This window comes from Lupinus angustifolius, chromosome LG01 (assembly GCF_001865875.1).
Source record: "Lupinus angustifolius cultivar Tanjil chromosome LG01, LupAngTanjil_v1.0, whole genome shotgun sequence".
Taxonomy (NCBI): domain Eukaryota; kingdom Viridiplantae; phylum Streptophyta; class Magnoliopsida; order Fabales; family Fabaceae; genus Lupinus; species Lupinus angustifolius.
This window is the reverse complement of record NC_032009.1, coordinates 35,263,459-35,286,582: the sequence shown is the minus strand read 5'-3', so window position 1 is coordinate 35,286,582 and position 23,124 is coordinate 35,263,459. Positions and strand designations below refer to the sequence as shown.

The window sequence follows — 23,124 nt, the reverse complement described above, 5'->3', positions numbered from 1 at the left end:
GAAAGCTAATATTTGTACATTGTAAGAATTACAATCTTCACATTACCAATATAGGTTTATAAAAAAAACAATATTCAATCGTAATTTATGATTCAAATGATGCCTCAAAACTATTACTACAAGTTACTCAGAAAGAAACGCTATTTAAGTTTAATAAAAGTTTGACATTGAAAGTTAAATAAAATAATTAATTGCTTAATAGATTTCATCCCACACCTTCCATATCCATCAGACTCCCAAATGAATTTGTAACAATCGTCCCAAACCGAACGTTTAAGTAAATACACAATGATGGAAAAAAAATAAGGATGTTGCTTGAAGGTCAGGCAATTTAAAACTTCAATTTCAGCTCCGAATCAAAATACACAATGATGCAAGGTGTGCGGAAAACTAATGTAAATCCAGTTACGATGTGAAAGAGCTGCATGAAAAGTCCATTGCATGCAGTTCAATACAGATTTCAATGGATGAAGATTCCCCAACACATGGTTGAAAAATAGGCCTTAAAAACTACTGCACATATATATAAATATATATCCCTACTAGCACATCCACCGCCCAAAAAAAAAGAAAAGAAACCCAGAAGGAAAACCTGTGTAGGGAGGGCAAAGATTGGTGCCCTCCATCAGGAAGTTCAAATAACTGAAAAGGGGTGTGAATGTGATGATAACAATACATGATCACCACAAACCCGCATCCTGGTTCCTCTAACAAAAGCTATAAAAGTAAATGAGCTGGATGATGTAAATTTTGAGTTAAGAGAGAAGTCTCAGAATCATTGCTCACGAATGTTATACAAAAGCAATAATTACTAAGCTAAATGCCCGAAATAGCAGCATCCTGTAGGATAGGAGCAGATCCACCCACGTTGCTGTATTAATTATCTTCCCAGCCACTTAATGGCACTGTACAGTATCAACAAACAACCAGACTTCAAGCAAACGATTCTAAAAGCTTATGATCCATTTACGGCCATCTCTGGCGAGGAATTTGGAGGAACTGATGCACGTTCTTCTGCACCCAACTGTATGTTATCTGACGTGCCACGCAGGCAATCAGAACAGCTTCTAGAGGCTGCAGTTTCTTTCTCTACATCATTATCTTCAGCTGTTTTTTTGCTATTGTTACCAGAGTTGCTTTTAGAAACATCCGGCCCTTCTTGAGTGTCTACACTTGAGCTCATCCTCCCTTCAATTGTTTGAATGCCTGTATGAATGTTTATAGCAGTTTTCTTACCAGGTGGCACACCTTGGCTCAATGTTGAATACAAGGCAGAAAAAACACTATCTTTAGATGTTGAATTCTTGGATAACTTCTGCTTCTTCACAAGTTCAGGCTCCTTATCCTTTGAAGGCAATATCCTTTTCTTCCTGAGAAACTCCATCGTCCCTTCCTCAGAAGATTCAGGCAGCTTCTTTGGTGGTGGCCTGTAATCTTCATCATCTTCATCATCATCATAGTCGACCAGTCCATGAGACCTAGGATTGAAAATCAAACAAGGTGAACACATTATGGACTTAAAAAAATTGAACTAACGAAATACAATGAAATATAAGTATATACTACCTTGACTGCGAATAGCTTGCAGCAACTCCATTGGATATAGGTTGTTGCTGTCTCTTCTCATTCGGCGGAGCAGAAGCAGAGGCTATATCTTCTTCGTCGCTAATCAAATTGCAAAAAATCAAGAGACTCCATCCAGGATGTATTAAATAAACTACAACTATTATGAAGATATTTACCTGTCCTCATTAAAATAGTGTTCCTCTTCTTTCTCCAGAGCCCGCTCATCAGTTCGTCTTCGAGGGTCCACTACATTAGCAGCATCTCTGGTCCCACCATTATCCAAACACTGCAAGCAAGCTTGTAAGCTCAAACCTAATGTGCACGGCACATAAGTCAAGAGGATAAAAACACAAGAAAATTACCTGCTCATATTTTACTTTCAGTGACTGAATAGAAACCAAACACTCAAATTTCACCAGCTGGTCCCAGAAAGAATCAACTATATATTTTATCATTGGTTTCAGACTCTCCTATATAATACAACATTATCAGCACAAATTGCTTGAAGCCTTTCAAATCTACAGTGAATACATATTAAAGATTGGCACCTTCCGAATAAACTCTAAAAGCTCTAGAACAGCAGAGTTGAGTAGATTGTAGCGGTTGCCATTAGCAACGAAAACAACTAGAATTGGTTTGAGAACATTGTTCCGAACAAAATAATTTATCAGATGCTCATCCTGCAAGTTAACAAACACTCCAAACTGTTAGATGTACTGCATGAAAGGAGCAAACTGTCCAATTTTGCCGGAAACAACATTGTAATTATATTGAAACAATAAATACGAAAAAATAAAAACATAACAGAAAAGTGAAAATCCTTGAGGCTACAATTACTATGGTTACTTGCATGTAATTAAGTTCAAGTAAATTGCATGGAAAACGGGCAAATGAACAATGCCTCCTATAAGGATTACTATTACTTCAGTAAAATAATAAGAGGTTCAGGTGTAAGCTCATAATGGGGCATCCATCTTTTTAATTTAATCTAAAGTGCATCATGAACTTAACCCACTAATTGATTTAGGTATACACCCATGCTTGCTTCAGAGACAAGCTTGCTTCAGAGACAAGCTTACTTAAGAGGAGCCTTGTCCTAAAAACTAGTATCGTCCTTGACTTCTTCAACCAAAATTAAACCTTCTCCAGAATTCATTAAAAACTACAGTATCTGCATGATTTAAAACTTACATGGCGGGCGAGAATAGTACGAACAAACCGGACTGCACCAACAACTAAGTATCGCTCTCTTCTGTGTGTCAGTAGCAGAACTTTTTCAATCACATTATTAAGAAGAAAGTTGCACCTGTTAACAGCAAAGAGAGATCCATGACCACATTTTTTTTCTTTCATTTTTTATAAAAATCAAATTTCACGATAAATAGCAAAAGTCAATTTGATTGTTGCAGAGCAACAAGGAAATACTTTATCCTGTATGGGTGATGTAGGACGCAAAAGCATAGTAATTCACAAATGTTTGACAGTATCTCGGGCTTTGTCCCACTTGGATGCTGAACACTTCGTCCAACACCTATTGGTTCGCCATTTGCATCAGCAATATTTTCTGAAGGACATGAAGCTATTATAACCTCGATCAGTTGACCCAAATGCTTCTCAAGGAACAGGTCAACAATAGTGTCCCTCTGATCAAAGAATATGTTAATAATAGTGTACTTCTGTCAGATAAAACTAAAACAACAAATAAAACAAGTCCGGGAATAACTATCACATAAACAAAGAAAAGACTTCCAGCTTACGTGAAAAAAATAACTGACAAGTATTTCCAACAATTCAGCAGATATATTATAAAACCCAACTTAATATTCAAAATTTACACCTGCACAAACAAGCTTATACATGTTGGCTTCAAATTAAAGTTAAGAAAAATACCTTGATCCTGCATTTAATATAAACTACCAAACTTTTCTAACAATTAGTAGATATACTATAAAACAGAACTCAACATTCAAAATATAAACCAGCAAAAGCAAACCGAAATGCATTGCAAGATGCAAAGCTACCACAGACTGGGGGAAACAACTCCCTCCTCCCACCAAAACAAAAAATTAAATAAAAATAAACAATATCACTAATAGAAAATGCTAAACATAAATGATAATAAGCAAAGAGAATTACCAAATAGAACTAAATATATAGTCATAATAAAAAAATGCAAGTAAACTCGAAAAAACTTATATCAGAATATTGAGGTTAACTCAACAAATTATTAATTGAAGATAAGGTTTCTCCCATAATAACTGAATATGGGAGTAGGAACTCCCATGGCATCATGACTAACAAACCTGTCAAATCCACCGAGGGGGTTCCCTTGGTTGTAGCCAAATGATAAGTACAAGAATTTCAAAACATATTTTAGTCAAGAAAATTTATGACTAATTGAAAATCATTAACAAAAAAGGTTATAAAATTTGAGTATTTGAGAGGTCCGAGAAAGTGGCAGGAACAGTAACCTGTGGTCCAGACAAAGTACATGAGTCCAATAAACTTCGAAGAATCTCAAGAAACTGGCAGTGCATGTTCTCTTCAAAATCTGTTATCATTCCTTTAACCTGTACATAATATCACAATTAGTAAATAACTGTTGAACTAAAGTAGATACATAAATCAACTGATGTTAGCACTTAGAAAGCATCCATAGGTCACATAGTTCAACCTCCACTAATTGGATTTTAATAAGTTCCTCGTTGACTTCAGGTTTAAGAATGACAGGATAGAGAGGAAGGACGTTGAATATAGGTTCACCAGCTTTTCAGTTCTAGTAGTTCTTTATATAAACATGTCATCTAGAAAGCAATTGTGGTTTCATTTGCAATTTTGCATACAAAACATACCAAAAGTCCTAGAAGTGCAACTCCTTCCTGCCGGACAACATAGGATCGTAAAAGATTAGGATCTTGATTCGAGAAGAGCATGAGAATATCTGCTCTGCAAACATCACAATGATTTCCTATTAGAAATTAACCATGAGAAATGTGGAAATAGAACAGTCAAAGTGACAAAGGGGGAACCAGTACCCAGTTAGCACAAGCTTCTTTTCTTGACATTGCAAGACATAGCTTATAACGTCAAAGATGCCTTCATTCATTAGATCCCTGCAAAAAAAATAACTTAAAACTCAAAACGAGTAGAATTAAATTACCTTCCAAAGCTAGAATAAACAACAAAATGCAAAATATGAAGGACGGGTTAAGTATCAGTGCTACAAGCCAAAAGAGTGTTGTAAAAGGTTACTTATAATAGTTGCCATCCAGAAGCTCCTATAGGCATGACTTTTCATAACTATATCAAAAGTTGCCTTTATAAGCTGTTTAATTCTAGAGTAAGGACATGCTAATGTACAGTATTTGAAGAATAGCATGCACAAGTGTAACTTATAAAGGAAAACAAGCAGTAGAACAGGATGTATCATGATCTACCAGCCTAAATGTAACACACCTAAAAAGACGAAGCTGCTGGACCATCTGCAAGCTCTTGCTTAAACTACAAAACTCATGCAAGAAATAGACCTGTCCATCACATAGAAGAGGAAAATTGAGTTTAAATTAATAACCAGAGGTAATAAAATCATGGGCATTAAACAAAACAGCATTAACATTTAAACACTACATAAATACAGGTTAAAAAAGCCTATGCTAAATAAAATCTAAATATAAAAGCTATATCTTCAGGCAAGGGAAAATTCAAGTTATGAATTAACTTTAATAGAGAGCATAGTTATGAATTAGGTGAATTCATAAATTTCACAAACTTGTTTTGACTTTTCACAAATATTTTTTTAACTCAAAATTTATCAGGGCTATGTTGAAAACTGAAACCTGCAACGTTCCCCACAACAAATAATGTCATTGTGTTCTATCATTAACCATTTCTTCATAAATCTAAGTCCTTAATGGTTTCACATATAGATATTTGACCTGCAACCTTTAACTTCCCATGTTCTTCCCTAATGACCAATCTAAATAAAGGGAATAGAGTGATTTTCCATTCCATCTCAATATCTCTAAAACTTCCAAGTAAATCTCAAGAGAAGGAAATGAAACAATATCTTCATCGAGACTTACCAAGTTTGTCTTTGATTCTACTGAGGTGGTGGCCGATCTTAACCTAGCAAACAACTCTTGGATGAATGTACTGTCATCCTTCAGTAAAGAAACTACCTAAAAAATAACAGAACAGTCAACAAAAAGGTAACAATCATTATATAAAATGAAAAATCTTCTTTTTATATTAATCAAATCTTACAAGGGCATTGTTTGCATGTATCATAATGTTAAGATTAGCACCAATAGCCTCATCCAAGATTCTAGCCAAAACAACATCCTGAAAATGGAAAGATGAGGTAAATAACAAATTAAAGAAAAAATCAGAAACAAAAAACCTTAAATAAGTCCAAACCTTCAAAAGGCCAATTCTATATGTCTGATGTATCTTCGACAACACAAGGGGATCTCTTATAGGTATGGCCTACAAGAGAAAATAGATAAAGTACTGAGGTAAGATTTCCTAGCACAAGCACATTTACAGACCTATCTAGCAGTCTAGCACACTGCTTCTCTCCCAAAATAAAATATATAACTAAATATACCTCCTTAAAGACAACATGCTCCTTTAAAAACTTTCGATGATTTTGAACACAAGGAGCCTCTGGATCATCTGCATAAAAGTGGTTCAGAAGTCCTTATTAAAGAATGAAGAAACTAAAATGAACAACATCAATTATATCTCCTAATTTTTAAACCTCTATCACCAGGTAAGTAATACTCAAATACAACCAAGATATCACAAACCATTTTTAGTTTTGGAGGGTTCGTTGAACAGAAAAATTATTTGAAAAGGAAAAGGAGAAAGAAAAAACATTTGTACATTATATAATGGCTAAATATGAAAAGGTCATCTCACGTTCACACTTGATTGGGAAGGAAAGCTCTAAAGAAATGAACTTACACTCAAGGGCGCCAATAATGTCCACAATAAATTCATCACTGAAAATTCTCTCAAAAATTGGTGTACTATTAAGCAAAACTGCAAGAGAATAAACATAAAACAAGAATGAATGAAGACACAAATGACAACATAAGGATCCAAATGACCAAATCAAAATAACATAAAAATGAATACTGACTGATCCCTTTGACTATTCTGAAAATCATGTGAAGGCCATCCATATTTTCCAAGTCTTCACAAACTCTGAATACTTCCACCAACTTCCGAAAGAATTCTTGCTGCATTATAAACACAGATGAAAACCGGCATGTAAAATATACAAGGAGAAAAGGGCTGACTTTACATATACTGTTTTAGGCATTCTGCCAGACAGATGGATGATGTAATATGTCGGAATGAGGCTTCAAGTGGGGAAGGAAAAACACAGAAAGCATAAGGTAGATAGACTTATGATGCAAACAAGATAGATATTAGTAATTAGCATTAGGCTATAATATAATGTCAGAAGTATAAATTAACAACATTTTCATCAACAATATGACATGTGCCCCAACTTCTATACTATACACACATTCAGAACATGACAGACACAATATCATCAGGCAATATGATTTTCTTATAATAATAATAAATCATTAAACATATCTCAAATTTTACATGACAAACCTTAATAACTTATCCAAATTTATTTCCGGATAAGGTTTGCATACGAGACAAAATCAATAGCTTATGCAAATAAAATTTAGATACATTGCACAAATGGAACGTCTTGGGTGGCTTAATATAACCATCTACTCCTACTTATTCATTTGGTCTCCAATTCCTGACTTACATACCACCACAGAAAGTGAAATGAAAACTTCATTAAATCAATTGACCTAATTGGCAAGATCATAGTATGAGCTTTTATATATGTATATATATATCATAACAATGTCATGGGTATATCAAATGCATCATAACATACTCTTTGCTGGAAATGAAGTTCAAAATACTTGAAAGTAAGCATAATATATAGATCTCTGAATTGCTTGGTGGATCTAAGATCCTCAGCAGATGAATTTTACATACATAATATAATTAAAACCTCTAGTTTTAGGAAATGAGGAAATACATTTAAACAAATAACTATCAGACCAAAAGATAAAACTCAAATGAACAAGATCTATAGCAAAAGTGAGAGATCATAAAATTATGCAGAATGGAGGCCACCGGCCTACCCTGTGAAAAAACATGCACAATAACACAAGATTTATGTCAGCTTACATCATTTAAAATTAGGTCTGTAAGCCGCAACTGATCTGCAATGCCACTGTCAACCAGAGTCTGCAAACAAAAAAACAATTTGATTAAATATATCTTAGTTTTATTGGTAAATGTGATTTTTTTAACCAAAGAAAAACTCTTAACTAGAGGGCATAGTTCTCAAATTCAACTCATTCATGGAAGTATTATGAAACCCAAATTACCTAGAATTTATGCAATTGCTTTTTATCAGGAAAAATGAAGATAAAACCAATGTCACAAAAACAACACAACAAAATACACAGATTTTAAAGATTTATGCAGAACAGCAGAATTATAATCCCGTATAACTTAACAACATTCCTAATCTAGGACAACTAACAAAAACCTATGATAAACTGACGTAAAACATCGAAGAAAATATTTGACATTTATACCTCTTCTGCTACGTTTATGAAGTTGCTTGCATTTAATTTATTGTGTGACCCTACATTTAACCAAACTGAAGATAAAAATGCAACCCAACGAGTTTATGTGAGGGAAGCAGAAACGTATATCTATGGTAAAACTAAAATTATTAGTTATGTAGGAGTTTTGAGAATCAGAATCATGATTGTGTTTGGGTACTTCGGGAATAGAGTTTTGAAGCTCCTTGAAATCTTCAGTGATCATAGCCAACTTTCTGTTTTGCCTGTAAGTGTAGCCTATTGTTCACTGTAGGTTGAACCATATAGAACTCTGTGTCTACTTCTCATCTCCCCATACTCTGTATGAGCAACAAAGTGTAACAGAAACAGAATACAGAAGATACAGTCCTGAATTCAGATCAGCCAGAGAGAGAAAAGACCACTAAAACCCACTAAATATCACCCATAATATTACTTCACCTCTATAATTTCCTTATCGCTTCACAAAGTGCAAACCTGGGCCTACTTCTCATTTCTCAACTCATGCTAGTACCACTTAGTAATGACCAGATTGCTTCTACGGCCTGCCCTATCTAACTCTAGGTGAATTTTGAACACAGGGTCCAGTGCAGAACATGTTAATTCCCCCGGATTAATCAACCAAAACTGACACATAATAAGCAGGCCAATCTGTCAAGAGATTGAAATTGAAGTGCTAAACCTTTATATTATAGTTTTTTTATTGGTTTACATAAACATTTAGAGTTTACACGCAAAGAAATGTCAGATTATAACTTAAGATTGAAGCTAAAATAATTATTAAGCCATGATATGTAAGCCTGATATGAAATTGGTTATTGGTCAGCTGTTTTTTTATAAATAATCACTGATAATGGTTAAATGTTGGGAAGTGGAAACTTCTTTTAAAAACAATTCTAAAGAAAATAGTTCTCCCAAAAATTCCTAGAAATTTATGACGTCACTATACTCTAAAAGTATAAACAATTAAGTTTGAAGCAGATCCAATCTTAGATATGGTTCTTGAAATTTAGCAACTGATATTGATGCACTACCCTACTGATAAGTGGTAACATCATTGCCAATTTTACTTTTTGAAAAAAGTAAATTAAAAACTAACTTGATGGATTGCAATTCAAAAAATGAAAAGAGATTCAACAAGCATTACCGTAATAACAACAATCAAGACTTTATCTCACTAGGTGGGATCGGCTAATGGATCGAACAACGCCACAATGTTTTATCATAAATCACATTCATTGACAAAGCATTGATCTCTAAGTATTTCTTTATCATTTTCCCTATGGTTTTTTTCTTCCTCTAGGAATTGGACTAGCTTCTATTTGATCTACTATCCTTATGGGAGCTTCTACCGGTCTCCTCCACACATGTCTAAACCACCTAAGGTGCGATTCTACCATCTTTTCTACACTTGGAGCTACTCCAACTTTCTCCCTAATGCATTTGTTTCTAATCTTATCTTGTCTAGTGTACAAAAAAACCATTGGTTAACAAATAAAATTTCTCTTGGGACCGTGGAAGAAGCTAATCAGTTGAAACAAGTATTCCCAAACTTAATTCAAAATTTATGAATGCTAGGTTATAAACAACGGAAGCCAGTCTGACTAAGGGAGAACATGTGGAGAAGAGAATAGGTGAGTTTTCAAAATACTCAAAAAATAAATAAATCTCAACAAAACTAAACAAGATATGTGCATATGCCCAAACCTTATGAATCAAAGGAAGTGTTGATAACTCAACAGCAGGCAACTCCCTCAACACGCTGTTAACACTGTGAAATGGCTCACCTGAAATATACAGTGAAAACATTATCTTTATACCATAAAATGGTAAACAAAACAAAAGGATGCTCCCTATATTGCAGAAAACACACAAGCACTTCCTACAGACAGAGATAATAATGAGATTATAATTCTGCATTACTCACTGTTTAGTGTATTAAAATGCATGTTCCTCTGCACATTGCAAATGTGGTCCCTGAATCAAACAAGCATAGTAATTACGTTTAATTCCACAGCAGAAGGAACAAAATCGAGAAAAATGTAAATTCACTAAATATCACTAGTTATCTGTTAGACTGTTACCATATGTAAGAGCAGCCAGTAGTCTCTTGAAAGCTAAGTGCCAGTTCTGTAGCATATTCCGGATCTCTCCATGAGATAATTGTATCTGAGGAATACAAATATCCATCAAACTTACAAACGCAATGAACCCTCGTATATTTTCAGCATAAACAAAATAGGAAATGACCATTACCCATTACTGAGAGAGAGAAAGATTATAAAAAGCTACAAATTACCTTCTTGCTTCCTATAAATATCATCAGAACTGATGCGATGCAAAAGTATGGTCTCGTTCTCTTCTTCGTCATAAACAAATAAACCCAACTCTTCTGGGTGCTGCATTATAATTTTTTATTAATTGAAAATGCAAGGGAACTTGAATTTTAATCTATTAGAAATGAAAAACCACCTATATATACATATGCACTTAAATACAGTAATATATTCACTGACCGCCTATTCTCTTGGCTACTAAAACACATTAACACTAAAATCATAATTTTATTGTGGGGAAGGAAGGGGAAAACATGACGATTATCACATATCATAATAAAGCAGTACTAGTCGGGCATCAATAATATTAATGGATTCACCAATCATTAAGGACAATGTGTATTAAAGATAGCTGATCTTGTAACAAGAAATGCAAGGATAAAAGCCTCAGGGCCCACATAAACAATCTCACTGAGGGGAAGTCCAGAAAATTTAATAGGCATGTCAGTCACAAATGAATGCTTCATCCAAATCCAAAATATGTACAAACCTCCAAATAATCAACAGCAGCATGTCCAGTACCCTGGTCGTCCCATTTCCCATCATCATTCAGACGGTAAACTTTGACACGCTGAAATCCAATAAGGAGGACAGAGACTTGAGTAATAAGTCACATTAGCCTCTCAACTATTGATGCAATCATGAACATGTATTCCATTCCATGTAATGACTTAACAGTTTGCATGTCAAAAATGTATCATAACTACATTTTTCAATTAAAAACTTAGAAGTTCAGTTATTCAATCACGTCAATTATCACTATTGCCACCAGAGTAAGCAGTGGGCTGCTTCAAGATCAATGAATAAAACGAATACAACATTTAATAAGTCTGCAAAGAAAAGCTATGGTCCAAATAACTCACACTTCTACCTGACTTCAATTTTCAGTAAAAAACTACTACCAATACTATTAAGACCAGTTAAGATAAATTTACAAAGGTATTGCTAATCAAAGCTCGAAGTTCAAACAACGTCAAATAGCAAAATTCTGCATTGACTAGATTCTAGGTCAAAGCTAACGTTTTGAATTACTTACCTGCATCGAATTAGTGTTAGCCTGTGATTTCTCTGGCGCACCCATGACAACTCCTCAAAATTCAGAGCAAGATAGGAGCATGGTCAATCTCGAGGGGGAATTGAAATTAGGGTTTTGAGGAGAAGAAAGAATGAAAGAGAAAACAATTACAGTAGAGAAATTGAGTTTCGCGGGATCAACAGAAAACCCTAACTACCATTGACACAGTAGCGTTAACTTTCTCTCTCTTCACGCTTCTCTCTTCTCTCTCCTTCAATATTCTCTCTGTGGAACAGTGTTCTGTGTTCCCAAACCTTCGATTAAGGAAAAAAGAAATAGAAAACTATTAACTGCTATTAATAGCACGAAATCGCGCTAATGCCCCTTGGATTCTGCTGAAATTACGAATACACCATTCCTATCACTGCCCCTGCCCGCGTTTGATAATGCCTCTGCGCGCTTCTTTCTTAATCACAAAGGACATCACATGCAACATTATGATGTTTATTTTGCAATTAACAATTAATTCAGACAAAAAAATGTATATATTTGTTATTATTATTATTAATCTATCAATTATCATTTATTTTTTATTATTATTCATTCTTTAAAAAAATACAAATAAATTTATGACTAATTATGTCTTTATGTAGGCTTGTTCTAAGTTTAAAATTCAAAAGTAATTATTTGTAATGACTTATATTTGAACATGACTCTTTGTTGATAAAATAATATCTTATAGTTAAGATAAGGATATATTTACTAGTTTTACACTATTATTATATCATTTATTATTTATATTCAATTATTATTGACTCTTATTAAATAAAAATAATATAAACAAACAATATGATATATTAATTGTCTATAAATTTTTATATTCTTAAGGCATAGATATTATTATGACAGTAAACTTTAGAGAAATGTTTACAATTATAAAGTAACTTTGTATAATGACATTGGAAATTGAAAAAAAAAGTGAGTACTTTTTTAGTTTGTTGTTGTTTTGTAGTGCTTTTTACACTATGATCATGCCCAATAGGAAACATTCACAACAACAAAATTTGTGAGGTAACATATGGGTGGCAATTGATGGTGGAATACATCCACATACACTACAAAAATATATATACACAGATAGTCTATGAGTTTTATTTAATGTTATTGTATTATATATCATTCATAATTAGTTATTTTGACACTTCAAAAATATAAGAATTGTGGATAATGCACTAACAGTATATAAATTTTTATACAATTAATGTGAATATATTATATTCCCTATGTTTATATCTTTTAATAAGTATAAATAAAATATGTATATAATGATAATAAAAAAGTTTTTTATATTGTCGTTGAATGATTTAAAGTTTAAATATGTGTAATACAAATAAATATTGAATAATATATTAATTTTATATAAATCTTTATATGAAATACAAAAAACATTAAATTATGAAAAAACTTTGTTTATACACTCATCCCTATCCTAACCGACCTACTTTCACTCCCACCAACCTAGATACAAATAGCTCATTTTTTATCACTCTTCAATGGGTCATGAGTTCATCCATCTTGAATCTTAACTCAAATTCTTGTCCACATTGTCTAAAATTCTAAATATTCAATGATGGACCCTACCTATTTATTAAATATTAAAATTGAGAAATTATTAAATTTATGTATATTTTTATTCATATAGTAATATAATTTATCTATCCAAAATTTGAAAAGTTTGGTTTTCAATAATAGTAGAAAAATCAAAGATCACATTGTTTGAGAAAATATTTTTCCTTTAATTTTTACTATTTTTAATTTATATATTATGTTTTTGTTCTATTTCCAATTAATTATATATCTTATATTTTTTTCCTATTTTGAAAGATTTCAAAAGAAAATATAAAAAAAATTGTTATTTAATTGAAGTGGTTTTCAAAATATTTATGGGTTAGATTGTTTTTAGTTAAAAATTGAGATTGTTAAATCTAAATGATTTGATTATCTATTAAAATAGTTATCTAAAATCAAATTGGTTCAACAATAATGACTTAATTTGGTTTGGACATACGTCCTCCGATCTGAAAAGGAATATGTGTTTTATGACTTAAATCGCATAAAATATATTAGAGATTTCCCTCGTACATGATATTGAAAACAAAATCAAAACAATAAATGGAAGAAGAAAATTGACATAAATTAAAATCACAAATAGATCATAACTTATTTGACAACACAATTAAAAATGAGATTTTAGGATAATCGAACTCGTATAGAAGATAGGGGAATCACGTACACTCATTTTATATTGGATCTCCTTCCAATTCAGAGTCGATCGATGTTGTTGATGTCGTATTCGCATTTTCATTCACAAGTGAGAGTTGTAGTTGTAAGTCGCCTTTAACTCCTAATCATAGAAAAGCGGCGGCGGCACAACAAGACACAAAGCAAATGTGTTTCAATTTTATGTAGGGCTTGGGCCTTTAAATATGTCAATGAATAAGTATCGAACATAAAGTGAAACGCACCGTATAGGTATTACATGTCTTGTTATACTTATCTGATTCAATATATGATATGAAGCATGAACCAACCTCTCTCATGTGTATAGTCAAATTTGACTCGACCTAATTCAATTACCATAATCAAATTGATTTGATTTATTTAACACATTTGAATTATATTTTTTACTCCATTAGGCCAAAATGAACCAAGGAATAACCTAATAGTTAATTATAAGTATTCCTTTTGATTAAATCTTATTGACATTTAAGTATCATTGTCAAATATTATATCTTTCCAACATTGTTTTCATTTGTAAAAAAATGTTATATTTTTTATAGATATCAATTTAACTATATATTTGATAATTGTCTTATTTATAAAATTATATAAACATTTATTGAAAATTATAAATATTCTCACAATGGAATAATTCAAGTGAGAATAGTTCCCACATGATAGCAGTCAAAACAATAAATCAAGGTCATGCAACATTACTTAATTAGTAGAATTATAAGTTGGTTATTACTCATATGAACACATTTTTAATATGATAATTAAAATAAAGTACAATAGTCCATGATATTCTTATGTCTCGTAATAATAATTATTCTTACACGAGTTGTTTCATTATCACAAATAGTTATATCTTGAATTGCCTATATATATATATATATATATATATATTAGAGATTAATAGTAAATTATATTGACACATTCTGAGTTTTAGTAAAATTATATAAATTATTTCTCACATTTTTAAGCCTATATAAACCACCATTAATTATATACATACATTACATTGACTACCACTGTAGGACAAATAAATGTAATTTCTTAAATAAAAATGGTGACGAATGTTACTAAATTTAACAAAATATGGTATATTGTGAAAATAAATTAAAATAATATAAAATTCAATGTCTATTCTTATTTTGGTTAATTATACTACAGTATAAGAGTAATTTAAACAATTCTTTAGAATTATTGAAATAATGTATAACCAGTCAAAAATAATAAATAACTATTGATTTTCATACTATTTGAATTTGTCTTCATAATATATCATATATTATTTGACATAATTATAATTGTCATGATTTTTTGTTTAAAAAATTACATTTATCTCTCCTACATAGATAATGAGTATAATATATGTATATGGAATTTCAATATAATTTACTTGTTATTTTATTGAAATGATTTTGATTCAAATAACTAATGGTGTCAACTTTTAATCCTTAGCTTATTATTATTTTCTTTACTTATCCACTAATTATACCAAAGAGTTATATTAATTAAGGAAGAAACAATTATCACACATATATGATCTAAATGATTCAACACTTATATGCTTCAAATGTACCTACAATGTACCTACTACAGACCCTTAATTTTCTTATCCAACACTACAATTTCTCTAATTTCATGTAAAGGCAGTGTAAAATTATTACTTATAAGAAAGTTTTACATTGTTTGGTATTACCAATGTTATCATTCATCTCTATTCTTTTGTGGATGAACAAGTTTGGAACAGGATATCCAAATAAGACTTCTTGAATATCCGGGCTAGAGTTCTTCCAGAATCTGGATGAAGGTAGAGTTGGATCCACAAGGGGAGGTAAGACTGAAGAGTAAAGCCCAAGAGCAATAAATGACATATAGGAAGTGAGTAGAGAATAATAATGATAATTAATGAGTTCTAAGTGATACTTCATATTGGGAATGCTCCTATTTCCAATGGCTGAGATGAATGACGTGACTCTGAAGGATATTGTTGACATGACCGACCATTTTTGTCTCTTAGGACTGAAACTAAGTATAAAAAAGTAGAGTATTATCAGTTACAAGAGTTGTAAGCTTGCAGTGAGATATTGGCCTCCATTGGAATGTGCATAAGGGATAGGATCATTGTTTAGTATCTTCTAATTTACAGTCTGAATGCCAATTCATTATATAATGATTCATACAGTCTAAAGCATAGAATCATGTTCTCTCACACCGGAGTTTTTTTTGTTTCCTATAGTATCCTCACACTATAGTCAATCTTATCCGAGTTGGGAACATTTACAAGAGATTTCCCAGTGGTTATTCTTTCCAGAAAGAAAATGATTCTATGTTTCTATTTCTGCATATTGATGTTCTAGCACAAGGTGTTTTTGTCCCTGTGAATGAGCTCATGCAAGTAATTGATGCAAATGGCAAGGTGGTATGTCTCAATTCCGATTCTTTCTCAGGCTGGTTTATCTTTTTATGACTTATTTGTTACTAACAATGACAGGTATCTAGTTTATATGGCCAAAGCTAATATGTGAACCACGTATTAGTTTGTTTAGAGCAAACTACTTTATAGTAGGCGAATGAAATTTTTTGGTTACTGGTTATCATTTGTGTACTTTTCAGAAGTCGTGGTGACATTATATGATTTTATTGTAGAAGTCATGATTGTGTAATACAACTTCTGATGAAGGTTATTTCGGTTAAGTGAATACGACTTCAATGTAGAAGTCGTGATGGCAGATAACGACTTCAGTGTAGAAGTTGTAATGACCTATAACGACTTTTAAACTAAACAGAAGTCATATTCTGCTATCACGACTTCTAAACTAAACATAATTTTTATTGTGTTATCATGACTTCTAGACAAAAATGGTGACTTCGCTTGGATGCGGCACCCAATTTATATTGTATTGGTGATGCTAAGGGCAAGATGATGCTTGCTCATGCTGCCTGTGCACAAGGAATATCGGGTAAGCCACAACAAATGTAATTTTAAAACTCGATTCCTCCTTTTAGCCTATATTACTTGTAGATTAAATTATACTAACACTGAAATTAAGCGGACTTTCTTTCCATTTTTTGCGCCTACAAAAAACCCCTGAATTTTATACATACATTACACTGTGACTCCTGCATTATAGAGAAATAAGTATGATATTTTAAACAAAAAATATGATAAATATATTTAAGTTAAACAAAACATATATATTGTGGAGACATACCCAAATAGTATACAAGTCAATATATTTTCGTTATTTTTGGTTCAATATAAGATGCATAAATAATATTAACGACATATTTCAATCACTCTTATACTAACAACATATTGACTCGAATATTAATTAATTTTGTTTCCACAATATACTATATTTTGTTTAACTTAATTACATTTATCCCCCTTTTTGTTCTTAAAATCATATAAAATCACACTTATTTCTCATAGATGGGTTGTCAGTGTAAGATATGTATAAAAACTATGGTTTTTTGTAGGCATAATTTATGTAATTTCATTAAAATTCAAGCATAATTTACTCTAATTTATACAATAGATATGGCTCATTGTCCTTCAGTTAGAAGTTCTTATGTGTTATGGCCAAACATAAATTTTGATGCCTAAAGCAAGGGAGAAAGGTGAAAAGGAAGACTTTGAAGTAAGTGTTGCCAAAACAAGTTTTAAAGCTACCACAAAGGCCCTAGCAGAAAATGATGGGGAGGGAATTGACAAGGTTATATTTCAGTTTCTTTTCCTTTAATGTTATTTTCTGTACAAAAGCTTATTATAATGTTAACAATGCAATAGCATTAGGGACACACATTCAGGTAAATTTTGCTTATTCGTGGCTTCAAATTTTCATTTGATTTTAACTTGTAAAACAGTTGAAACAACATACACATGCTCAGCTTGTTTGCCATAGCCAGTGCATTAATATACGCTTTGTTCAATTACTGAGCAAGTTAAAGAACAAGCTTATAGCCAAGTAAGTGGAACAAGCTTATAGCCAAGTAAGTGGAACTAGATTCTGCTTAATCTTCCTCAAGTATAAACTTGTGGAAGATATTTGCTTTTACTACTGAGTTCCCAAGATATTATAACTTCAGGTTAGAGGGCATCAGCATATTGAGAATCATGTAAAAAAGTAGAATGATGGAAGCTGAATGTTAGGAATTGCTATTTTTTGTAGTTGCTATTGTTAGTGTATACAGAAGTTGTTGATTATCGTTACAGTTAACTATTTTGAAAGTGCTTTACTTTTGCACCCAATACATGTACCTATACTTCTCTTTAACAGTTTTTATTCAAAGGTGATGCAATTAACATCCACATAACCATAGGGTTAACTTCGAACCCGATCCGATCCCATTTATTGACCGTGCTTACCCAACCCCGAAATCCCAACCACAAACCAGATCCACCCTTTCCTAGTCATATCAGGTTTTCCCCATTAAATTCCGTAGATTCTGCTTAATCTTCCTCAAGTATAAACTTGTGGAAGATATTTGCTTTTACTACTGAGTTCCCAAGATATTATAACTTCAGGTTAGAGGGCATCAGCATATTGAGAATCATGTAAAAAAGTAGAATGATGGAAGCTGAATGTTAGGAATTGCTATTTTTTGTAGTTGCTATTGTTAGTGTATACAGAAGTTGTTGATTATCGTTACAGTTAACTATTTTGAAAGTGCTTTACTTTTGCACCCAATACATGTACCTATACTTCTCTTTAACAGTTTTTATTCAAAGGTGATGCAATTAACATCCACATAACCATAGGGTTAACTTCGAACCCGATCCGATCCCATTTATTGACCGTGCTTACCCAACCCCGAAATCCCATTTATTGTGCTTAACCAACCCCGAAGTCCCATTTATTGACCGTGCTTACCCAACCCCGAAATCCCAACCACAAACCAGATCCACCCTTTCCTAGTCATATCAGGTTTTCCCCATTAAATTCCGGTGGGTCGGGTTTTGATTGTCATCCCTAGTTTCAGTAATCACATGTGGTAAAAGATAACCGAGAGTAAAATGTGAATCTGCCTTTTCAAAATAGTTGCAACCAATTTAGTCCTAAATAATACATTGATACAATTTCAAGGTTTTTCAACATAAACCAACAACAAAGCTATTATAAGTCTGGTGCAATATTAAAGAAAGATTAAAGAAAAAGTTACCACTAAAACATAGCTGAATATTCTAATACATGAGCTCCATTTGATAATCACTTCATTCTTCTTCAGTGGCGGATTCACCATTCTTGTTGTTATGCTTCCTTGCATACCTCTGATTCCTCAAGAACTTTGGATCCATCTACACCAATTACAAAAGATTAAATATTGTAAACAAAAATTTCATAAAAAATGTAAAATTAAATAATGAGTTAAAAATTAAATACCCCTTTGGTAGAAGTGTGGCGATGCCTCTTTGGTTTTTTGATGCCATTTTTGTGAGCCTTGTAGGATTGGTTATGTGCTGTGTGATTCTTTGACTTTGCCATCTCTGAAATTAATATAAAGTAGAGAACGTTAGAGAATCAAAGGAGAAAATAAAATTGGTGATAATGTGAGTTCAAATTGAAGAATACGAACCTTAGATTAGGGTTTCTGAGGAACGATGCAGGAGTTTTTATATCATTGGAGCGAAACCCTAACACATTTCAACCCTTTATGACGATAATGCCCTTATTGGGCCTTATGATGAGGCCCAAAAGTGGTTATTGGGAGAAATTTGTAATTTTTTAATTTTATAAAGTTAATGTTATTGAGTAATATTTTATATGCTAAAATTTATAAAATATAGATGGTTGGATGTAAACTATGAATAAGTTATTAATAAGTGTAAAGTATGAGATATTTAAATTATGTGGATTATACTAATATGTTGTACTAGATAGATTATGATAATGTTAATCAACTAATTGGATTTTTTAAACTTAAGAATATGATATCATGATAATCATTTTACCAATAGAATATTTATGTTGTTGTAGTTGGTTTGGTTGTATGAAGGTAAAAAAAATTGTTTTTAGCAATTATAATGTACCAAAAATAAAAAAAAATGTATTGGAAAAATTAAAACATTTGTATGGGTACACATTTTATGTGTAGATAGAATTAGCCTATCAAGAGAAATAAGAAACTTATAAGAACATTAAAAGTATTTCAATATATATTAGCAATGTGATTCAAATTGGCAAAATAAGAGAGCTACTAGATTTTAATTTGCATGTTTTGATTTTTTATTTATTTAATCTGTGTAGGTTAAAATGTAAGTTATTATTCCATTTACATTTAACATCTATTCATAATCATAGTTGACTCAATAATCCATAATCCAGTAATATAATGTAATGATTATTTATAAATTTTTATTTTTTTGGAACTACTAAAATATTTCTTACTTTTTTTATAATGAATTAATTCTTTTAAGATTTGTGACTAAACTAATCATTTTCGGGTAGTGTTGTTTCAATATCGGAGTAAAATACATAATTGAAGAAAAGAAAGAGGTGTTTTTCCAACCACATGCGCTTGGAACATTACAATCTATGTAGTTATACTTTGGTGGGATCTCAGCTGCTGTATTGGATTCTTCCCTCCCAGATTCAAGTCCCTTCCCTTTTTGATTTGGATCTGAAACCAAAACATGTTCCTATTCGATTGGTTTTATGGCATTCTTGCTTCACTAGGTCTTTGGCAAAAAGAAGCTAAGATCCTTTTCCTTGGCCTCGATAATGCCGGAAAAACCACCCTTCTTCACATGCTCAAAGATGAGGTTCATTTTCTTTACAAATCTATATATTTAGTTTTGAATAGCTGAAAAAATGTGATTTTTTCAATTGGGTATTGCAGAGATTAGTTCAACACCAACCAACCCAACACCCCACCTCAGAGGAATTGAGCATTGGGAAGATCAAGTTTAAAGCTTTTGATTTGGGTGGTCATCAAGTTGCACGCAGAGTCTGGAAGGACTATTATGCTAAGGTCCATTCTATTTGGGTTATTAATTTTTTATGATAAATTTCAATCATATGACTTTAGTATGATTTTTAGTTTCTAAGATGGAGTACTTAGTTAATGTTTACTTTGTAATATATTATATGTTGCCACTTGATTTTCGGTTACGCGACTTATTAGAGTCGCCACTACGTTTTTTGCGGTTAGAACATAGGAAACTCTATGTCGCGCCCCAAGTTTCACTCAGGCGATTGTATAGATTGTACATACTTCTCATGTATTTTTGTTTGTGGCTTGGTGCAGGTTTTCTTTTATTTGGATGTTATGAATTTGTGATTTTGTTCTAATCAATGATAACATTAAGGTTAATGTGATCTTCATTTACTTTCTGAAAATGGAGATTTCTGTTATGCAGTGTGTGTCTGGGGGCTACTGCTTTATAGTTGGCCCACTTGGTTGTTGTTGTTACCATTTACTACCTCTTCTAAATTATGTAGATAGTGTAAAGCTTTCAAATGTTTTTGGTTAGTGCTTTAGTGCAGATTTACTTTCAGGTAGATCATGTGTTGGAATATTGTTTTTGTGAGATTCATTGTTCTTTGAAATATGTTTTTGAATACAAGGTCTTTGAGAGAAAGTGATCTTTCATTAAGATCCCAATTGCTTTGATATGGTTTTTGTGACCCTTCTCTGAACTCTAGTTAGTATATTCATTATTGTTCACTTCCATTTTGGAGTGCTAGCTTCTCATGAGTTTTTAGTTCTCTTCCTTTCAATTGTGTGTTATATTTCGTTGATGTTCTGGAACCCTTTGAAAATTACTAGCATATTGTCATAGATTATAGGTCTGTATAACTTTGTCTAATGCATTTGTTTGATATACTGTAACACCGAAATTACATCTCGCATGATTTTCACTTGTGCCTACTACCTCAGAAAGTCATGCCTTCATAATCACAGTTAACGCCTTTCATTCATGGGAGGCAAATGTTAACAGTGGAGGTTTCATTGGTAGCACTCCTGCTAGCCTTGTAGGCTTTTTCTGCTAGTGGTTTTCGTTACATTTCCGATTTTTCCTAATGAATTATAAAATAAAAGCACATAGCAAGTGGGAGGAACAAATAAGAGTAAGAGATGTGTAGATTTCTGAAAAGTGCTAGTTAATAGATTTCTAATAAACTGATACACTCTATTGAAGTATCAGAAGCAGCCGAAGTTCTACTTCGATATATTCTCACACCTTGAGTGAGGAGAACTTTTATTAAGACCAGCTTGAAGTTAACTTGATGGTTATTACTTAGTGTTTAGATGCATCACCTGTCAACACTCTAAATTCAAGTATAGATTTTTGGCATTGTGTCGTTAGCGTGACCTTGAGTTTGGTGGTTTCAATAACAATAATTTTTCTCTGTCATTTATTCCCTGGATGCCTAATCTGCAATGACACCTATGCTGGATATTGCTTTAGAATTCACATGTATATCGGCTTTCTAGGTGGATGCAGTGGTTTACCTGGTTGATGCCTATGACAAAGAGAGGTTTGCAGAATCAAAGAAGGAGCTTGATGCCTTGCTTTCAGATGAATCGTTGGCAACTGTTCCATTTCTTGTGCTAGGCAACAAGATTGACATCCCATATGCCGCTTCTGAAGAAGAGCTACGTTATCATTTAGGCCTGACTAATTTCACCACCGGGAAGGGAAAGGTTATTCTTACCGAGTCCAACCTTCGGCCTCTCGAAGTGTTCATGTGTAGCATTGTCCGCAAGATGGGATATGGCGATGGCTTCAAGTGGGTTTCTCAATATATCAAGTAGAGATCTGGCATCAATTTTTTGTTCCCCTTTCCCTTGTCAACCACAGTTGTCTTAAGCTACATCAAAACTGGTTTTATCTTTGTTTCTTATTGGATTATTTGATACAAGTGCTGTAATGTCTCATCATGTCTGTACAATTTGTATGTTTTAGAGATTCTTTTTTGTGGGGTGGTGGATATTCTATGTTGAAAAACTGGATTCTATTGTAGGGTGGTATGATTTGGGAGAAACACAAAGTAAAATAATTTTGGAGAAGTTTTATTCCACATTTTCCTGGTTGATTCGTTAGTGAGTTAGATTTTGGATGAAAATGAAAATAGAAGGCTTCAGAGTTATCTCATAAGTATATTTCATGGTTTTCAAGTATTTTCTTTCCCTTCTCTTCAATCCAAAACTTAACTCGTAAAAATATCATCAGTTTTATGTTGTTTAATTCTTGTGATCCCATTACCTTCTACAAATATGGAATATGAAAACAAATGGAATGTATCCAGAGAAACAA

General features: G+C 32.4%; 2 protein-coding genes and 1 pseudogene across 3 annotated transcripts; 2 read left to right on the top strand and 1 right to left on the bottom strand.

The window, feature by feature from the left end:
• Nucleotides 331-11,908, bottom strand: LOC109363115 (serine/threonine-protein phosphatase 4 regulatory subunit 3-like). Its single transcript, XM_019609291.1, has 24 exons — nt 11,595-11,908; nt 11,049-11,129; nt 10,522-10,621; nt 10,307-10,391; nt 10,150-10,199; nt 9,930-10,009; nt 7,798-7,857; nt 6,710-6,809; nt 6,532-6,609; nt 6,173-6,240; nt 5,983-6,051; nt 5,830-5,907; nt 5,649-5,744; nt 5,023-5,093; nt 4,602-4,679; nt 4,419-4,512; nt 4,038-4,136; nt 2,992-3,209; nt 2,758-2,872; nt 2,115-2,246; nt 1,929-2,036; nt 1,743-1,852; nt 1,567-1,665; nt 331-1,478 (listed from the first exon to the last, which is right to left on the bottom strand). Exons 1-24 carry the CDS (start codon nt 11,637-11,639, stop codon nt 956-958), a joined length of 2,637 nt encoding a protein of 878 aa, XP_019464836.1. The 5' UTR covers nt 11,640-11,908; the 3' UTR covers nt 331-955.
• LOC109340121 lies at nt 17,462-19,354 on the top strand (annotated as a pseudogene).
• On the top strand, nt 20,352-22,890 carry LOC109363131 (GTP-binding protein SAR1A-like). 2 transcript variants are annotated; one of them, XM_019609293.1, is made up of 4 exons: nt 20,352-20,625; nt 20,703-20,834; nt 22,302-22,627; nt 22,660-22,890. In XM_019609293.1, the coding sequence occupies exons 1-3, from the start codon at nt 20,497-20,499 to the stop codon at nt 22,620-22,622; spliced, it is 582 nt and encodes a 193-aa protein (XP_019464838.1). In that variant the 5' UTR covers nt 20,352-20,496; the 3' UTR covers nt 22,623-22,627; nt 22,660-22,890. The 2 variants fall into 2 exon arrangements, with proteins under 2 accessions (XP_019464838.1, XP_019464837.1); XM_019609292.1 differs by having other exon boundaries at nt 22,302-22,890.